At 49.0% G+C, this 20,933-nt stretch overlaps 1 protein-coding gene across 1 annotated transcript; it reads left to right on the top strand.

Moving 5' to 3' along the window:
• Positions 1-16,041: 16,041 nt before the first annotated feature.
• LOC129515529 (ELAV-like protein 1) lies at positions 16,042-17,424 on the top strand. Its single transcript, XM_055334424.1, is given in 2 exon segments — positions 16,042-17,375; positions 17,378-17,424. Coding segments are annotated over 2 exon segments (978 nt in total). The 5' UTR covers positions 16,042-16,444.
• Positions 17,425-20,933: the final 3,509 nt, after the last annotated feature.

Below are 20,933 nucleotides of genomic sequence, written 5' to 3'. Positions count from 1 at the left end.
GGTTAGGGCTTCCACATATAAATTTTGAGGAAACATAGACATTTTGGTGTCTAATAGCTTCTATCCTCAAGCATGACAAAGTGCATTGTTCCCCCAATAGAATTAGGGTTTGATTATTAAGGAAGAAAGGGGATGTTTATATGGGTGAGCAACTAACAGTCTTCACTCTAATCTCCTCCTTGGGCAACCTACCACCCATCGCACTCTCTTCCTCTTCATAGAACACATTTACCCTGCCCTATGTCTCATGCAATGACTGCATCCACCTCAAAGTCCAGGTCCCCTGGATGGTGTCTTCTTCATCAGGGGCAGATGTAGCTTTTCAGGGACCTAGAAACTGAAAGACAAGTCACTTGTCCTAAATGTGCTAAACATGTAATGAATGTAGAGGAAGAATGAGGTGTCCACAGCAAAAACTCATTCAAAAAAGAGACTGTGAGGAACACAGTATAATCACATGGTCAGATCCTGAAGATTTGCTATCTGGGCAATGGAGTGAGTGCCTTGGTCAGCCTACCTGGCCTACCTGGACATCCTGGTTCTGACTTCCGTGATCTTCAGGATCTATTATCCTCCCTTCTCATAGCTGGTGTGGGCGTTGAGGAGATGTCCTTCCCAGAAACCATAATTAGGGGTCTAGCAGCCTGCTTGCTGTTGACATGAGTTCAGGGCCAGAGCCTGTGGCGAGACTTCCATTATCTAATTTTTGGTAATATAGTAACTTACTCTACTTGGAGGCTATCATTCCTCTGGTCAAATCTATGTGTGAGTAACCTTAATCCAGCAACTTACCTCCCTATGGCCTTTAGTTTTGTTTTTATTGTGAAATATGTCATACATAAGAGAGTGCATATAATATCACAGACATTTAAAAACTAAAACAGGAGTGCCTGGGTATCCAAGTCGGTTAAGCATCTGACTCTTGGTTTCAGCTCAGGTCATGATCTCAGGGTTGTGAGATTGAGCCCTACATTGGTCTCTGTGCTCTGTGTGGAGATTGCTTAAGATTCTCTCTCTCCCTCTTCCTCAGCCCCTCCCCAGCTTGTGTGCACTGTCTAAAATAAAATAAAATATCTTAAAAAAATCAACTAAAACAAACCCCACTTCCCTTTGATGACTCTTGCAAGGCAGAGGAAGAGGGAGTAGGAAGCCTGATGGAGGACTTGATTCCAGATCCTAGGATCATGACCTGAGTCAAAGTCAGATGCTTAACTGAGTGAGCCACCTTGGCACCCTGATTTATGGGATTTCTTAAGATATTCTGGTCACTAATTCCCATAATTATACTGCTTCAATGACCCTTTTTATTTTTATTTAAAGATTTTATTTATTTATTCACAAGAGACACAGAGAGAGAAAGAGGGGCAGAGACACAGGAAGAGGGAGAAGCAGGCTCCATGCAGGGAGCCCAGCGTGGGACTCGTGAGATTCGATCCCAGAACTCCAGGATCACACCCTGGGCTGAAGGCGGTGCTAAGCCGCTGAGCCACCAGGGCTGCCCCATCAATGATCCTTTTAAAAAAACATCTGAAAATTTTGGGTCCTGTAACTGCTGAGCTCTGCACTTGCTCAGCCCTTCCCCTTTGGCCCCTCTCCCTGGCCCAGCCCCCTCTGCCCATGCCTTGAGGTCATTTAAAACAAATTGAGGTGGGAAGGCTCCCTCCTAGTCTGATTTTCCTGGTGGATTTTCCCTCGTCCTCTGGCAGAAATCTACCCGGTTTCACTGGAAGGAAACTGAAAAAGCCTGAAGGTGAATTTTCTTGCCCTCTGCTAAAGTCCCTTCACATTCATTTCACAGCATGTGGAACAGGAGCAACTGAATTCAACTCTGTAAGGTTCCAGATTACAGGACCCCTGATCAATTTAGAGTTCAGGCTGTAGGCAGAGTGGTAGTTCCTTCAGCGCTGATCAGCTGGCTCTTGCCTGGGTTTCTCATTCTTGTTGGATTCGAATGAGCTGAGCCAGCCTATGCGAATATTCTGTTCCCTTTCCGACCATGAGCCCTGACCTACTGCCTTGGTTGGCACAGAGGCCAGTTTCCAAAGCATCAAAGGCAACAATCTGACCAAATATTTCACTACCATATAACCAAAGGTAACAAGTTTCCGGCCTCCTGGCCTCTCACATCTGTACCTTCCAGCCCCAAACTTGACCATTTCCTTTCAGCCAATTCCAAAACTTTAGATTCTGTACCTTGCAGCCCCCACTCCGAGGTATCAAATGAGGGTCAATTAATGTCAGTGAAGATTTGATGAGCAATCCAGAGCTGAAATGGTGTCTTCATGAGGTTTTTAGGGAGGTAGGCTGCTTTTGTATTTTTGTTAAGACAGTGTTAAAATGGGCATATAGCCTTCACAAGATGGCAGCTTGAGCTCCAGCCTTCATATCTGCATTCAAGGCAATAGGGAGGAGGCAAAGGCAAGGGCAAAAGGTTAAGCTCTCCCTCCTCTTGTTCTTTGCTATAAAAATTTACTTATATGAGCACTGAGTCACTCTTAGGTGGGAAAGATGATACTCAGATTTCACTACTAAGTTCAACAGAATATACTGTGGAAAAATGCTATATCCAGCGTGGAATCCAGCGTGGAATCGGTGGTGGCACACTGAAACAAATGTGAAAGAACACTTAATCTGCAAAACCTTATAATAACAATTTAAAACTTCATCAAGTGGTATTATTTCAATTTGAAACACTAAGAAATAGGACCTTTAGGAAAACAAAATCAACTTCTGGAGGTACCAAAGAGATGTAGAACAAACTAGGTGGAAAGTTAGTATTTGTCAAGTTATAAATATGGGTTTTTCCATAAGACAGACATTAATATTCCCCTCAACGTTATTGAGGAATAATTGACAAACATAATTGTATATGTTCAAAGAGTACAAAGTGATAATTCGATATACATATACACTGTGGAATGATTACCCAAGTATAATTAACACATCCATCACCTCACTTAGTTGAGGATGTTAATTATCATTCAATGACAAATCCTGCAACTACAAAATAAAACTCAAATCTGTGGTTGGGTAATTAATAATGTAACTAGAAAAAAGGCAAGGCAATAAACTCAGATTCTAGCCTGTCCCAGATTTCCTGCACTGACATTATCTACAGAAGCACTTTGCCAATTTGTGCCAAGTGACTCCTTCCGCAGCTGACTGTGGTTCAGACACAAGGCAGTAAGCCTGAACATTAGTATAGAGCCAAAAGATCATTCTTCGCCAGCTATGGGGGTTTTCAATAGACAGCAAGTGACCTAAGGTTCCCTATCTTTGTTGTCTTAGGGTAATTCCAAACACGCGTTTTGAGGTGTGGTTAGTTTTGAAGACATTCCTCTTGAATAGGTGCCCTATGACCACAATTAACAATAATAAATGAAACTCTAGCTTTGAAGAGTTGACCCATACCAACCCAACCCACGGGAGAGACATGACCTTGCGGGACACCCTGAAGTCCGCTCACCCTCTGCGGAATTTCTCCAAAACCTCCACCCACCAACTTCATCTTACGTCTCATTGGCCAGAACTTAGTCATGTGGTTAGCCCTCTCTTTGAAGGAGCCTGGGACATGTAGTTGTTAGCCCGGCACAAATTGCTAAGACCCAACAAAATCAGGGTTTTGTTAACAAAGAAGGAAAGAAAAGATATTTAGGGTGGGTTATTTTATTTTTTTAAGATTGTATTTATTTATTCATGAGAGACACAAGGAGAGAGGCAGAGACCCAGGCAGAGGGAGAAGCAGGCTCCTCAGGGACCCTGAGGTGGAACTGGATCCCAGAACTCTAGGATCACGACCTGAGCCAAAGACAGACACTCAACCACTGAGCCACCCAGGTGCCCCTGCTTTCCCCATTTCTCTAGAGTAGCAGCCCCCTGGGGAAGAGGTGCCAAATCAGGCCTCCCTGCAGAGGCCAGCACTTGTAACTGGGGAAGTCTGTCGAAGGAGGCTTAAAGCAGGTAACAGGGCCCTTGTCTGGCCCCTGGAGAGAAGGCACTGTGCCAAAATACGTGTGGCTGTCTCTGCCCAGGACACTTGGCTGTGTGGGGCGTAGGGCAGTTCTCATCAGAATGAGGATACTTGACTGCCCAAAAGACTGATGAGAGAATCTAAATAGAGCGGGAAGAGTCAGTAGAAGGCAGTAGCAGAATCTTTGGAGTGAGAGGGCCTGGGGCTCAAATCCCAGCTCCTCCACTTGTTAGCCATGTGCTCCTGTGAAGGTTGCCTAACCTTTCAGATCTCCACAGCCTCATCTGTAAAATGGGCATAGAAGCTGCCTCCTAAGGCCATTTGTGAGAACCAGGCTAGCTCGTAAACCTAATGCTCCCATACAACTCTTGGGACATGCTGAGGGCTGGATGTACACTGGTTATTTGTTGGAATATATCTACCCTTTCTGGGCTGTTTGGTGAATGATAAATGTTAGTGGTGGGGATGCGCCTTGCTTTAACAAAACCAAACCTCTCACGAGGAAATGTATCAACTTGACTATTTGAATTCTGGAGGAAGATTTTTTTAGACATTGTCTCCCCTTAGTCCTCCCAACAGCTGTGAGATGCAGGTGTCATCATCTTCATTTCACGAATGAGACTCAGCTCGGAGAGCCTGGTGGGTGCTGTGCCCAGCTGAGGTCCCCACCGGCTGAGGCACTCAGGCCCCCACTGGCCATTCTTACCATTGACTGGGTCCCTCTCCAGGACTTGCCTCCAGCTGAGTCACTTTGCTTAAGGTCATGTCCCTGGGGGCAGCCTGTGCCTGTCATTGCTGAGTGTGGGTATAACCTTTGCTCAAATTCTGGACCATTCTGAGGACAATCCCAGCCCCAGAGCTCCCATAGGATCCACTGAGACCTCACAGCTTAATTCACTCCTCTACCCTCACTCACTCCCCGACAGCTGCTGATCCCAAGAGCACTCCTCAGCAAACATCCATCATGCACTCAACAACAGAGAAGTTAAATGACTTGCCTAAGGTGACATAATCAGTCCCCTCCCCAGAAGTCAGAGGTCACTGAGGCTTACTGTCACTTGGCCCTTTCTTACTCCAGGGGGCTGCCCCCATTATTGTACCCTAGGGAAGCACACTGGTTGCTCCCTCTGGACCTTTGCACACACTGTTCCTCATGCCTGGAGAATCCCTTCTGTTCTTTCACTGCAGAAATCCTACCTCTCTTGGGGGGGAGGGGCGGGCCCAGCTCAAATTGCGCCTCCTCTTGTCCCCCCCCACCTCCAGGAAGCCTGTCTGGGTTGCCTAGCTCTAACATCTCTAGATAGCTTGAAATGCCGAGTGTGCCTCCCAAAATCTGTGGACACACATATTTGGGAAGAGCCCATGGAAACTGCTCACCCTGAAAAGGTGAATGAGGGGAGAATTGGGGGGCGGGGGGTAGGGAAGAGATTGTCCTTTCTGGATACCACCCTTTGAATTTTGGGCGCATTTCTATGTTATTCCTAGAAGATTAGTTAATTATGTAATAGACTATACTAGTGAGTTTCCTATTTGAAGCATCCACCAGGGTGTCTCATGGTAGTTTTTGTCAATCAGATTAATCCAGCAGCTCCTAAGTAGCCCCTCTGTGATGACCCCATGTCAGGTGCAGGGCATACAATTTGGGAGAGGACACGGCCCCTGCCTGGGAGATTCCAGAGCCTGATGGGGGCACAGACTCAAAGAAGACTGTGGTCTTCCCAGTAGGGCCGTCAGCTCCTGAGGGCCTCTGACACCCTAGCCTTCCCCAGCTGTTGGGTGCAGTTTGGGCGTGGCCTGAGTTGGGCACAGCTGCCTCTCCCATATCCTGGCCTAAGCTGAGGGTCAAGGGGCTGTGCCAAAAAGAGGACTGAGTGCAGAGGTCCAGAGTCAGATGGCCTGGGTTCAAACCTTGAATCTTAGGCACCTTGCCTCAGATCACTGCCGCCTTTGGTGCCTGTTTACCCTCCTGGCAGAGATGCAGGAGGGATTGAACGAATTAAATTTACACCTGTGCAGAGCCTGCGCTCAGCAGGTGGGAGCTTCCTCCCTATCCCCCGCACCCCCCTGCCTAGGGCACTGCCTCTCAGCAGGAGTCAGAGTCTGAGGGCCCAACAGCCCAAAGACCAGGGCTAGGAGGCCTCCCTCCTGCCAGCCCCGGGCCCATCCAATTTTCCTGTTGGGCTATGTGCACAGCAGTGAGAGCTGCACGCTCTGTGTTTTGGCCACACACTATCTACCAAGCCTGTGGGCATAACGGCACCCATGGGGGAGGCTCTCCCCGAGAGGAAACCTCTGCTTATGAGCTCTGCAGAGGCAGCCTACCCAGGGGAACCTGCCAGAAGAATTGCCAAGGGGCAGATGAGGTGTCCCCCTAGGGAGGGGTGGATAGGCAGGCACCGCAATCCGTACCTCCTCTTGGCCCTCTGGTCTTTTCCTTCCACCTGTGACCTTACACACTCCGGCTGCTCTCTTGCTCTATTGAGGCTCTCCTTCCCCATCTGCAAAAGGGCACACAGCCTCTCCCTCCCAGGGCTACTGGGGAAAGCATCCCACCCAGAGTAGGTATTCCCAAAATAACAGCGGGCATCTCAGTTCTTCTCCCCTTCAGGGAGCCCAAGTCAGGAAAAGCAATGGCTTTTTATCATCCGACATGGTTAACTAACCACTAACCCTGCCCTCCCGGGATGTGGACAGCGGGCGTGGATGCCTCCTTCCCACACACCCCCCAAACAAGCAGGCTCTCCTCTCTGTGTGGGCTCTGAGGGGCTGACATCAGGACATGGGGCACAGCCCATCCGGGAAAAGGTCATGGAGTCTGGGCAGATGCGAGCTGCTTGCTCCCTGCAAATACCTGGGGGCATCAATACCTGTGCCCTACCTCCCACAGGCAAAGCATGTGAAACTCATGATCTCTGGTGCTGGGCAAATACAATCCTTTTCTTTCCTATGCCACACCTTGGGCTGCCGATGCTTCTGGCCTTTGCATATACTCAAAAATAAATCTATTAATGAGGGGCGCCTGGGTGGCTCTGTCGGTTGAATGTCTGCCTTTGGCTCAGGTCAAGATCTCAGGGTCCTGGGACTGAGCCCCACTTTGGGCTCCCTGCTCAGCAGGGAGTCTGTTGCTCCCTCTCCCTCTATCCCTCCCCCTGCTCATGCTCTCTCTTTCTCAAATAAATAAGACCTTTAAAAGAATAAAATAGATCTAGTAATGAAATATTTCAGATTGCCAGCATATATAAAGAAGGTTCTAATGGCTACTTATGGAAATGGTCTACAGGTGAAGGCTCCTGGGTGAGCCTCTACATGAGCCCTCCTCCCCAGGGTAAGCCCTGCTCTGAGAATTGTGTTTATTACTTCCTAGCCACTACTTCCTAGCCATGTAGGTAGACTCCTGTACAAGAGCTACTGTTATTCTGCATGTTTCTAAACCCAATGAAGCGTATTATACAATATGTAACCTACCTCTTGCTTCTCTTTGCCCTACCTTACGTTTGTGAGCGTCATCCATGGAGCTCTAATTCATTTTCAAGTTTGTAGAGTATTTCATGTCAACAGGCCACAGATGATGTATGTTGCCTCTGAGTGATGGACATTTAGCTTATGTCCAGTTTTTACTATTATAAACAATACTGGGATAAACATAATTATACAGCTTTTCCCTCTGGCTAACATACCTGCCCCTCACCCCACTACCTTGGCCATCCTTAAACTCCTATTCATTTGTCAAAACCATCCTTTCTGGCATCAGGCCCAGATCCTTCATGGTGACCTCCTCCAAGGGCAGCTGGAACCCCTCTGGAGCTGCCAAGAGGGTGTTGTCCTTTGAGGACACTGTGGGGCCCTGGGCTGCTACTCAGGAGCAGATATACATCTGGATCCCAGCACGTTTGCCCCACCTTGTTCCAAGAAAGGAATGCAGGGCCTTTTGGATAGGAATTGATGGTGGCCAAAGAGCATGGGCTCTCACGTCTGTAGTTTGGGCAGGGCTCGGTGGCAGGGCTCACACTTGTTCCACGTGGCGTCTGCTGGAGCAGATCCATTGCCAAATCTGAGATGGCTTCTGCTAGAGGCCAGAATGGTTGGGAGCTGGCAGGGCTTTGGTCCCCACTCTACACAGTGGGGAAAAGCAGAGGCAGAAGCTGCCTGGCCTCATAGGGGCCAGCCTGGAACAGGGCCAGCACCATTTCCACCACATCCTATGGTCAAAGCAAGTCACAGGGCCCTCCTGATGGGAGAAGCAGCAGGCAGTCAGTTTACTCCACCCAGGGTCACAGATCCTGACAGCATCAGGTGGAAAACCCAGGTCTAGGCCACTGTAATCTGTTTCCCATGTCCGGTGCCCCTCCTCTGGGCTTTTGCATGTGTGCTCAGCTGGAGACCCTCCTCCAACCCCCCTCCACCGCTTCACAGATTGGCCTAACTTCCACTTACCCATCCATCAGGAGACATCACTGTCTTTCCAGAGGTCTGCAAGCCTCCTTCATACCCCCAGAGCAGCCTCTACTGCTGCTTTCCTACCAGCCTTCCCAGTTGGAGCACAAGCCCACACCCTGTGCCATGCTTGGCACAGGGCAGGTGCTCTGGGGTATTTGTCCAGTGAAGGGTGTGCTCTTTGCGCACTACCCCGAGAGTCTCCCGTTTCGATGCGGTGCTGGTCATGGGCTCTGAGATAGAGCTTAGTGTTCAGGATGTTCATTAGGATGTTTCCCTGAGATTAACACCTGTGTAAGGCATAGGAAGGAAGCCAGAGTGGACCGAGGAGGTCCCATGGGAGGAACCCACAGCACGTTGGGCCCCTCGAGGGAGTCCTGGGGCTGAAACAGCCAATCCGCAGAGATGGCCAGACTTTCACTCTCCTGTCTCAATAGCCATTTGGATGTGGACGCCCCTACCTGGGTGTGGCCTTGGGTGAAGAGGCTCTCACAGCCAAGGCTGTCCCTGACCCAGTTGACGGCTGAGAGCTACCTGCTTACAGCACTCCCTGTGGCTCACACAGAAAGTCCGTCCTCGTCCTGGCAGGGGGATCGGAATGACACACTTTTGTTTCCCTCATGGGATAGAGGAGCAGCGGGGAGGTAGTAGTCCCTGAGGGTGCCAAGAGGAAGTGTCTCGCCAGCTGAGGCCTGTGCTGGAGGAAGAGTTGCTGTGAGCGCAGTGTGAGGGGGGGTCTTACCCACATCCATGCTTGGGGGAGCTGGGAGTTTCAGGACTGGATCTTCGTGGGTCTTCATTCCATTCCATCGACACTCAGAGACAACATCTAGCCCTTCTGTGCCAGGCGCTGTGCCATGTGCTGGGGGTGAGTCCTGGCTCGATGGCCTCCACTCTCTCCCTACTGACCGCAACCCACTGTCGATACTTCTTCCAGACTGATCTTTCCAAAAGGTAAATCACATATTCGACTCCTCTCCTTAAAGCGCACTTAGAAATCCCAGCTAGGAGCCGGGGCCTGCCAGGCCCTCTGTGCTCTGCCCTGCCCGCCTCTGTCGCCTTATTTCCTAGATCTCCTCGGTCACCCAGCCCCAGCCATGCTAGGTCGGTCTGCCTCGGCAATCACTGGGGCCACTTTCCCTCCAGATGTTCAGAGATGCTTCCTCCCAGTCTGTAAAGCGTGGGCTCAAAGTCGCCTCCTCCAGGAAGCCTTCTTGGATTACCCACTCGATGCATTCCTTTTTTTTTTCATATTTATTCAGCAAATATTTACGGAGCGTTAACTAGGTCGCAAGCACTTTTCTAGGCAGTGGGAAAACACGGTGAGTTGAGAGTCCAGGCCTTGCCGTCTTGCAGCTTACATTCCAGGGGAAAAGACCATCAATGAACAAAATAAAGAGTACTGTGGCTTCCGAGAGTGGAAAGGGCGATGAGAAAAACGAGAGTAAGTAAGAGGGGCGGGGCGGAGAGCGTCCGGTCCGGGGTCCCTAACGTCCACGCGCGGAGCCGCGGAGCCGCGGGCGGGGCCCTCCCTGGGCGCGGAGCCGGGCGCGGGAGGCCGTCGGGGAGGCGCCGAGGGTCGCCCGGGCCCGCCCTCGGGGAGGGAGAGGGGCCGGGCCGGGTCCGCCGCCCGCCCCTGCAGCCCCCGCAGCCCCCGCAGCCCCTGCAGCCCCGCGGCCCCGAGGAGCGCTCGCTCCCGGGAAGGGCGCGCCCGTGTGGGTCGGCCAGGTGCGCGGCCCCCGGAGGCCCCGCCGCGCCACCGCCTGGGGGCGGTCCCGGCCGTGGCCCCGCCCCCGAGCCGTCCATAAAGGCGCGGGCCGGGGCGCCGAGCTGCAGTCCCTGTTCTGGCTCACGCAGCCCGAGCACTACAACCAGGACAGCTCCGGCAGCTACCTGAGGTAAGGGCTGCGCTAAGGGCTGCGCTAAGGCTGCGCGGCGGGCGGGCGGGGCGCGGGGCGCCGTCCGGGCTTCCGGGCCGGGCGGCGCCCGCAGGACCCCGGCCCCAGCGCCCCCGCCCCCCCCCCGGCTCCTGGCGAGCGGCTCTCGGGGTCCGGGGACGGACGGACAGACGGATGGACGGAGAGAGTGCACCTGCTGGCCGCATGCTCTGCGTCCATCCGTCCGTCCGTCCGCCTACGTGCGCGGAGAGGGCGCTTCCTGCCGTGAGTCGGGGGCGGGGGGCGGCGGGGGGGTCTGGCCCCTGCACCCCTCCCTCCGGCCCTGCGCCCTTGGGCGGCCTTGGGCGAGAGGAGAGCAGGCGGCGGGGGCGGGGCGCGGAGAGGACGGGCGGCCCCCACCCCGCCCTCAGGTGGTCCACCTGGCCCCTGGGGCGCGCACGTTTACTCCCTTTTTTTTTAATTTTTAATTTTTTTTACTTTATTTATGATAGTCACACAAAGAGAGAGAGAGGCAGAGACATAGGCAGAGGGAGAAGCAGGCTCCATGCACTGGGAGCCCGATGTGGGATTCGATCCCGGGTCTCCAGGATCGCGCCCTGGGCCAAAGGCAGGCTCCAAACCGCTGCGCCACCCAGGGATCCCATTGACGGAAATCTTTCTTCCTCTGCAGGGACTTGACTAGTGCTCTTCAAAGGGAAAAGTAAGTCCTGCTTGTGTTTCGAAGTTCATTCCTGCCCCCTTCAAGGAAGTGGGAGCCCCGTTAGCTTCGGTTCCTGGAGGATTGTTGTTCCCTGTTCCGCAGCTGGCCGGGCGCTAATGGGCAGTCAGGTCATTTACCGAACTCGCCTGAACCAGCTCTAGCCTGTCTTTACTTGCATCCGAGCCACGGTTTATGAAATGCGCCTCATTTAACCCAAAGGGCATTTGGTGTGGGCTCAGAGAAAGTGAGTCGTGATGCGGAGGGACTCGCTGGCCCTGATAACCCCGAAGCAGAGCCGTTCTGAGCCCCCCCCCCAAGTTCCCGCTCAGATTTAGCAGCGCGCGTCATTTGGAAATCCTGGTTCTGGTCCTGTGTGTCCACGGACCCTCTCTGAAGACATCACCATGCCTGAAGCAGAGAAATGATTGGGTTTAACTGCTGTGGCTTCTGCTTTTTATTCATGGGCCTGAGTAGTAGGAGGTGTTGGAAGTAAGTCTCACATCGTAAGGAACAGTAGCCTTCCCTGCAGACCATGGAAATGTCACCAGAGGGACGTTCCTCTGGGAGATGTCAGACGTCCACCGGGCAGATGTTAGTCTCTGCAGAAAATGTATCCACTTACCTGTGTGAAATGCTACAGTGGAGTCCATTTATTTATTTATTTATTTATTTATTTATTTATTTATTTATTTATTTATTACTTTTTGGAGTCCATTTAGATTGTACTGTGTGATGATGGGTTATGGTTGGGGTTTTGCCTAAATTTTAGCTTGTGGCTGTTAAATATGTTGCCCTATCTTAAAAATGAGTTTGAAGGTGACCTTGAGGGGAATGTGAGGGTTTTTAAAACTTCCTGGATACTTAAAATGTCATCCCATTAGGGGATAATTTTCTCCTTGTATGGGAGGTGCTTCTGCTTCTGAAATTGGAAATTGGTCTGTGGAATTCCTCAGGTACAGTTTTTTAGGATTTTGGTATTGTTTTGAGCGGGTTGGGATGTGGGGAGGAAATTGAGGTGAAAGGTGCCATAAAGCCAGATTGGTTTCTGGGGTCATTTAGGGACCGTGGATAAGGAAGCATTTAGTCCACGCTATTTAAAAAAAAACATTTTTTTTTCTTTTTCACATCTTGGAAGCTGGGGGTTTCACCCTTTATAGAAGCTGACCTCAGTGAAGGCCAAAGTGGAGGATCAGTAAATATGCTACTGGCTCCCCCAAACTCCAGAGTGAGAGTCTTCTCCTTTTCCTTGGTTTTTATATTTTCTTTTCCATCATCTCCTTATGCTACAGAACCTCTGCAAGCTGTCTGACCTTACCAGGATAGTGACCTATACTCCTTTCTTCCCCTTTTCTGTTTGATGTTCTTGTGACTTTTATTCTTGGCAAATAAGGATGCCAGACTTGACACAAGTTACTGCTGAGTGATGGTTTTTACCACCCCTGCTTTTTCTCTCTCTTTCTTTCATTCTTATTTTAATTTAAAGGCAGCCCATGGATTATTAACTTAACACGGTCTGGGCAAACATGGAATTATGCAATCCCCAGGTGAGCAGGCCTGCCTGCTTCTCCTGTGTTCCGAGATAACCATTTGGGCTGGGAGTGTGGGTTGGTGTGGTGAAAGGAAGGTGAGGTGTGTGGGAGGGGGACCAAGAGAGCACTGTGCCTCTTGTCTTTGGGCTGGGGACAGTGGCCAGGGAGGCCCCCACACAGGAGAGTTTCCAGGTGTGCTCCACACCAGACTTTAACGTCTAAGAATTGTTTGGGATTACTGGGGTGTGTTCCTGGTTTGTGTTTTAGACTACCCGTTTATTGTGTTGTACCAGGAACAGATTGTACCAGTGACTGCTGTTTATACACTGAAGTGGGGTCGGTGGATCTGACTCATAACCTGGGATCTTCAGGGAGGAAATTATCAAGATAAGGGCACTAGCATTTTTGGGGCACCTGCTTCTATGCTACTTAGGATTCAGAGTTCTTAAATGAACCTCTCCTGCTCACAGGCGCTTTATGTTCTCAAGAATTTCTTTTTCCCTTGTAAGGGCATTTAAAAAGTACATCTAGAGACCAGTCCTAGGCTGATATGAGGCTGATTGTTTTTGGAGGTGGAAGCGAGTTTTGTAATCCCTGAACATCTTATTTTGCATTTGGATAAGAAAACGGAATTAAAACCGAACTCTTAAAAAAAAAAAAAAACACCGAAGTTTTCTTCTCTCCTCTTTTGCATTTAGGAGATCTTAGTATGATCCTTCAAATAAAGATTATGGGCCATCTGGCCCTTTTGGATGATTGGGGTGGTCTCGGCCTGGATGAGTGAAATGCAGTTTCATTTGCATAGTTTACTACGGAGCCTGAGGACAGGGTTGAATTGGTCTGAGAATCCACCAAGGAATGGAAAGAAGGGTTTACTTAAAAAATGAAAAAGTTTTGCTCAGGTTCTTCTGCTGAGAGCAAGACCCCATAATGAGCAGCCTCTTGGGGATGGAAACCAGGTGACATTTAAAGTTCACTCGTCTGCTGCCAGTCCCCTTGTCACAGAGAAGATTTCTCTTCTCTGTAATTTGTAGATATTAGATAACTTTGCATTTTTACCTCCTTTGATTTACTCTCTGGAGGGCCGTTGAGTGAAAGAATCGTGGAGGATTGGTTGACTCCGTTTGAAATCAGCATCTGGGCGTATGGGGGTGACCGGGAGGTGAGGTCGCGTGCTGTGCCGCGTTGCCCTGGAGGCCCCCGCGAGTCAGGGTCCCTGTCCCCGTCTTGGCTCTGTCTGTGCCCGCGGGCTCCCCGGGGCTCTGCTCCTGACCGCCCCACCCTGTGTTGCAGTGATGTGCTCGCCCTGCCCATCTTCAAGCCACAGGAGCCCCAGCTGTCCCCCGAGAACGAGGCCCGCCTGCCGCCGCTGCAGTACGTGTTGTTTGCCGCCACGTCCCCGGCCGTGAAGCTGCACGAGGAGACTCTGACCTATCTCAACCAAGGTAGTGGCCGGAGCGCGGGGGCCGCAGCGGGGCCTCCTTACCCGGTCACCGTGGGGTCGGCGGGGACCGAGACTGTTCTGTCCGCTTCCTAGCCCTGTGCCCTCCCCGAGCCTCCGCATCTTCATCTGATCCACTTTCCTGTGTCATGCAATTAGGCAAGCCTGGGGAGTGGTTGAGTGGTGTGATGTGATAATGAGGAGGACACCCCCCACCCTGGCCTGGCCTGGTACTTCCTACCAGGCAGTATTCCCAGCTGGGCGTTTCTGGGAGCGGTGCCTGCCACCTGTTACTCCCAGTGCCGCTCTGAGGATAGTCAGGGAGACCACTGAAGGAATGGAGGGGTAGACAATGCCTCCTTGAACAGAAAACCATAATCCGTTGCCCTCCTCCCCACCCCCTGCTCTCCACCCACGGTGACCTGAGGGAATGGCCAGAGACATAAGAACTGAGGGTGGGGAAGTCCTGTCTTCCTGCCCTAGACCAGAACAGAATGACAGCTGCCTTTTTACCAGCTTCTACTCTAGGGAAGTCACTTAAACTCCAGAAGCCTCCGATTCGGGATGGTTTCATCGGTGTGTTGCCTTGAGAATTAAGTGAGTCCCAAGTGTCTGGCAAGTGGTAAAGCACAGTTATGTTGCTTGCTCTCCCCAGTTATATCGGTGACTCTGAATTTAAGGAATGAGGCAGAGGGTTACTTGTTAGACTTTCTCCGTAGCTGACGTTTTCTTTCCACATTAACTTACAGCTTGGAGTTTGGGAATATGAACTGAGTAAACCACATGATCCTTAAATATATTACTTTTTTCTTAAAAATGCTTTTTCTCTCTTACTGCTTTTTTTCTGAGTAAAAAAGTGGCACATGCTTACTGTAAAACAGAATGTCAAATAGTACACAAATTTGTATTCCAGAAAGTTGTCCATAATCCTACTTTCCAGATTTTTCTTACTCCTACATTAACCCACATCTGTCTAATTATATAGACATATATGCATACATACTTAATAGAAATGTGTGCCTCCCCCCTTTTTTTAGGGTGCCCATGCCCACATGAGTGACTGGGTGGGGGTGAGGGGTGGGGAAGGGGCAGAGGAAGAGGGAGAAGCAGACTCCCTGCTGAGCAGGGACCACCCCCCAACTCAGGGCTCCATCCCAGGACCCTGGGATCATGACCTGATCCTAAGGCAGCCACTTCACCAACTGAGCCACCCAGGCACCTGGGAGAGAGAATATTAAGCAGGCTCCAAGCTCAGCCCAGAGCCCTGCATCAGCCTCTATCTCATGACCCTGAGATCGTGATCTGAGCTGAAATCAGAAGTCAGGTGCTTAATCAACTGAGCCACCCAGGTGCTCCCTGCCCCTTTCTTTTCAAGAGAAATGGGATCGTATTCTTATTTTCAGCCATTTGCTCTCTTTTCCCCTCAAACAAAAATATTCTCAGTCTTTCCATGTGGGTACATTACAAAAATAAAAAAACAAAAGTTGATCCTTACTTGTTACGTTATGATCCATTGTGTGGATGTCCCATAGTTTGTTCTGTTGAGGAACATCAGGCTTGTTTCCTCCTTTCTTCTCTTTGTCTTTTTCTTTTTTTCCTTATCAGAATTATACCCAGCACTGCAGTGAGCTTGCATGTGCACATATCTTAGGCTTAAGCAAGAGTGAGAATATCTGTGGGATAAATATTGAGAAATACAATTGCCAGTACAACATTTTGATAGGTATTGCCGTGTTGCCCTGTGTGAAGGTGTACTTATTTGTAATTCTACAAAAAATAAGTATCAAATAATTTTTTTCCTTCTGCCTTTTCTTCTCTTCCTTCTCTCTACTACACCTGAAATATAAAGTCCTTGAAGCAGAGACTTTGTTCTCTGCTATTCCCAGCTCAGTGCCTGGCATACATGACTTCTTTGTGTTTTTTTTATTTTTTATTTTTTAAGATTTTATTTATTTATTCATGAGAGACACAGAGAGAGAGGCAGAGACACAGGCAGAGGGAGAAACAGGCTCCATGCAGGGAGCCTGACCTGGGACTCCATCCTGGGTCCCCAGGATCACACCCTGGGCTGAGGCGGTGCTAAACCGCTGAGCCACCTGGGCTGCCCACATGACTTATTTGAATGAATGAATGATGTCTGTTTTTCTATACCTTTGCCAAAACCTTTTAACCTTAAGAACCTTAAAGTAGTGGGGAAAGTATAAGGTATTCTCATAATTTTTATTGCACTGATGATATTGAATATATGTATGCATATATTTTTTAAAGATTTTATTTTTAAGTAATCTCTGTACCCAATGTGGGGCTCAAATTGACAACACCAAGATCAAGAGTCGCTTGTTCCGGCCGCTGCCGTCGCCGTCGCCGCCGCTACCGAGGCCGAGCGGAGCCGTTAGCGCCGCGCCGCCGCCGCCCGCCCGCCCCGAGCAGCCCCAGGCCCGCCCGCCCGCGTCCAGATTTTTAAAAAATACAATGTCTAATGGTGATGAAGACCACATGGCCGAAGACTGCAGGGATGATATCGGGAGAACGAGTTTAATTGTCAACTGCCTCCCTCAGAACATGACCCAGGATGAGTTACGGAGTCTGTTCAGCAGTATTGGTGAAGTTGAATCTGCAAGACTCATTCGGGATAAAGTAGCGGGGCACAGCCTGGGCTATGGTTTCGTGAACTACGTGACTGCCAAGGACGCAGAGAGAGCAATCAACACGCTGAATGGCCTGTGGCTCCAGTCAAAAACCATTAAGGTGTCGTATGCTCGCCCGAGCTCAGAAGCCATCAAAGATGCCAACCTGTACATCAGTGGGCTCCCGCGGACCATGACCCAGAAGGACGTGGAGGATATGTTCTCTCGGTTCGGGCGAATCATCAACTCCCGGGTCCTTGTGGATCAGACCACAGGTTTGTCCAGAGGGGTTGCGTTTATCCGGTTTGACAAACGGTCGGAGGCAGAGGAGGCAATTACCAGTTTCAATGGTCATAAACCCCCAGGTTCCCCTGAGCCCATTACAGTGAAGTTTGCAGCCAACCCCAACCAGAACAAAAACGTGGCACTGCCCTCCCAGCTGTACCACTCGCCTGCCAGACGGTTCGGAGGCCCCGTTCACCACCAGGCGCAGAGATTCGGGTTCTCCCCTATGGGTGTAGATCACATGAGTGGGCTTTCTGGTGTCAATGTCCCGGGCAACGCGTCTTCGGGCTGGTGCATCTTCATCTACAACCTCGGGCAGGACGCCGATGAGGGGATCCTCTGGCAGATGTTTCGCCCCTTTGGGGCAGTCACCAATGTGAAAGTGATTCGCGACTTCAACACCTACAAGTGCAAAGGCTTTGGCTTTGTGACCATGACAAACTATGAAGAAGCCGCCATGGCCATAGCAAGTCTGAACGGCTACCGCCTGGGGGCAAAATCTTACAGGTTTCCTTCAAAACCAACAAGTCCCACAAATAACTCGCTCATGCTTTTTTTTTTTTTTTGTACGGAATAGATAATTAAGAGTGAAGAAGTTGAAACTTTTTTGTTAGTGTACAACTCATTTTGCGCCAATTTTCCCAAGTGTTTGTCTTAGTCTAAATGAGAAGTGAAAAGGTTTTTATACTCGGGGATGCAACCGACATGTTCAAATGTTTGAAATCCCACAATGTTAGACCAATTTAAGTTTCTTAAGTTATTTCCTTTAAAATATATATTAAACAGAAATCTAAGTAGACTGCATTGACTAACCAGTCCCTCGGGACGGTGGTGAACCTGAAGCATGCTTTAACTTCTAAGACTGTCTAACACTCGTTTCATTCGGTGTCTCCACAAACTGGATAAAAAACATAAAAACACAACAAAAAAAGACATGACCTTTTAGTTTTAGTTTTCAAACTAAAGACGTTAGACAGATGCTGAGTGTGCGTTTTCTCAACCGCTTCAACATTTTAAGCGATTTCTGCTTTGGTTGACAGGAAATTGCTTTCCCAAGCAGGTGCCATTGCCACCTCCTGCTCACTCAGCCCCGGGGCTCTGCAGCGGTCCTGGCAGTGGCAGCAGGCCATCCAACAGGGGGGCCGCCACCGGGGAGGGGGGCCGTATGCCGGGCCATACCGGGCCCTCCAGAGAAGGACACACATGGGTTTCATAAGGCCAGGCGCCAATGGGAACGGACCAAAGAGTTTCAGGGAAACTCCAGTATATTCCAGAGTCAGACCTAACTCCAGGGCGCGCCTGAAGACGTGCTGCTCCTCTGACATCCCAAATTTCTGTGCACACATGCATGCACGGTGCCCCGCACACCGGGCGCTGGTGTTCCCAACCATTTCTCCACTTTCCAAGAGCAGTTCACACAGCTCGAATGCCTAAGATCGCTCTATATTTTAAGAACACAGAAACATTTGAGCATTGTATTTCTCGCATCCTTCTCGTGAGCGCTAGACTTGTTTCTATTTTTTTAATAAATTAATTTTTATTGGTGTTCAATTTACCAACATACAGAATAACACCCAGTGCTCATCCCGTCAAGTGTCCCCCTCAGTGCCCGTCACCCATTCACCCCCACCCCCGCCCTCCTCCCTCTCCACCACCCCTAGTTCGTTTCCCAGAGTTAGGAGTCTTTATGTTCTGTCTCCCTTTCTGATATTTCCCACACATTTCTTCTCCCTTCCCTTATATTCCCTTTCACTATTATTCATATTCCCCAAATGAATGAGAACATACACTGTTTGTCCTTCTCCGATTGACTTACTTCACTCAGCATAATACCCTCCAGTTCCATCCACGTTGAAGCAAATGGTGGGTATTTGTCGTTTCTAATGGCTGAGTAATATTCCATTGTATACATAAACCACATCTTCTTTATCCATTCATCTTTCGATGGGCACCGAGGCTCCTTCCACAGTTTGGCTATTGTGGACATGGCTGCTAGAAACATCGGGGTGCAGGTGTCCCGGCGTTTCATTGCATCTGAATCTTTGGGGTAAATCCCTAACAGTGCAATTGCTGGGTCGTAGGGCAGGTCTATTTTTAATTCTTTGAGGAACCTCCACACAGTTTTCCAGAGTGGCTGCACCAGTTCACATTCCCACCAACAGTGTAAGAGGGTTCCCTTTTCTCCGCATCCTCTCCAACATTTGTTGTTTCCTGCCTTGTTAATTTTCCCCATTCTCACTGGTGTGAGGTGGTATCTCATTGTGGTTTTGATTTGTATTTCCCTGATGGCAAGTGATGCAGAGCATTTTCTCATGTGCATGTTGGCCATGTCTATGTCTTCCTCTGTGAGATTTCTCTTCATGTCTTTTGCCCATTTCATGATTGGATTGTTTGTTTCTTTGCTGTTGAGTTTAATAAGTTCTTTATAGATTTTGGAAACTAGCCCTTTATCTGATATGTTATTTGCAAATATCTTCTCCCATTCTGTAGGTTGTCTTTGAGTTTTGTTGACTGTATCCTTTGCTGTGCAAAAGCTTCTTATCTTGATGAAGTCCCAATAGTTCATTTTTGCTTTTGTTTCTTTTGCTTTCGTGGATGTATCTTGCAAGAAGTTACTGTGGCCAAGTTCAAAAAGGGTGTTGCCTGTGTTCTCCTCTAGGATTTTGATGGAATCTTGTCTCACATTTAGATCTTTCATCCATTTTGAGTTTATCTTTGTGTATGGTGCAAGAGAGTGGTCTAGTTTCATTCTTCTGCATGTGGATGTCCAATTTTCCCAGCACCATTTATTGAAGAGACTGTCTTTCTTCCAGTGGATCGTCTTTCCTCCTTTATCAAGTATTAGTTGACCATAAAGTTCAGGGTCCACTTCTGGGTTCTCTATTCTGTTCCATTGATCTATGTGTCTGTTTTTGTGCCAGTACCACACTGTCTTGATGACCACAGCTTTGTAGTACAACCTGAAATCTGGCATTGTGATGCCCCCAGATATGGTTTTCTTTTTTAAAATTCCCCTGGCTATTCGGGGTCTTTTCTGATTCCACACAAATCTTAAAATAATTTGTTCTAAGTCTCTGAAGAAAGTCCATGGTATTTTGATAGGGATTGCATTGAACGTGTAAATTGCCCTGGGTAACATTGACATTTTCACAATATTAATTCTGCCAATCCATGAGCATGGAATATTTTTCCATCTCTTTGTGTCTTCCTCAATTTCTTTCAGAAGTGTTCTATAGTTTTTAGGGTATAGATCCTTTACCTCTTTGGTTAGGTTTATTCCTAGGTATCTTATGCTTTTGGGTGCAATTGTAAATGGGATTGACTCCTTAATTTCTCTTTCTTCAGTCTCATTGTTAGTGTATAGGAATGCCATTGATTTCTGGGCATTGATTTTGTATCCTGCCATGCTACCAAATTGCTGTATGAGTTCTAGCAATCTTGGGGTGGAGGCTTTTGGGTTTTCTATGTAGAGTATCATGTCATCGGCGAAGAGGGAGAGTTTGACTTCTTCTTTGCCAATTTGAATGCCTTTAATGTCTTTTTGTTGTCTGATTGCTGAGGCTAGGACTTCCAATACTATGTTGAATAGCAGTGGTGAGAGTGGACATCCCTGTCTTGTTCCTGATCTTAGGGGAAAGGCTCCCAGTGCTTCCCCATTGAGAATGATATTTGCTGTGGGCTTTTCGTAGATGGCTTTTAAGATGTCGAGGAAAGTTCCCTCTATCCCTACACTCTGAAGAGTTTTGATCAGGAATGGATGCTGTATTTTGTCAAATGCTTTCTCTGCATCTAATGAGAGGATCATATGGTTCTTGGTTTTTCTCTTGCTGATATGATGAATCACATTGATTGTTTTACGAGTGTTGAACCAGCCTTGTGTCCCGGGGATAAATCCTACTTGGTCATGGTGAATAATTTTCTTAATGTGTTGTTGGATCCTATTGGCTAGTATCTTGTTGAGAATTTTTGCATCCATGTTCATCAGGGATATTGGTCTGTAATTCTCCTTTTTGGTGGGGTCTTTGTCTGGTTTTGGAATTAAGGTGATG

This window comes from Nyctereutes procyonoides, unplaced genomic scaffold (assembly GCF_905146905.1).
Source record: "Nyctereutes procyonoides isolate TBG_1078 unplaced genomic scaffold, NYPRO_anot_genome, whole genome shotgun sequence".
Classification (NCBI taxonomy): domain Eukaryota; kingdom Metazoa; phylum Chordata; class Mammalia; order Carnivora; family Canidae; genus Nyctereutes; species Nyctereutes procyonoides.
The sequence above is the reverse complement of the archived record's forward strand: the minus strand, read 5'-3'. Positions and strand labels throughout refer to the sequence as shown.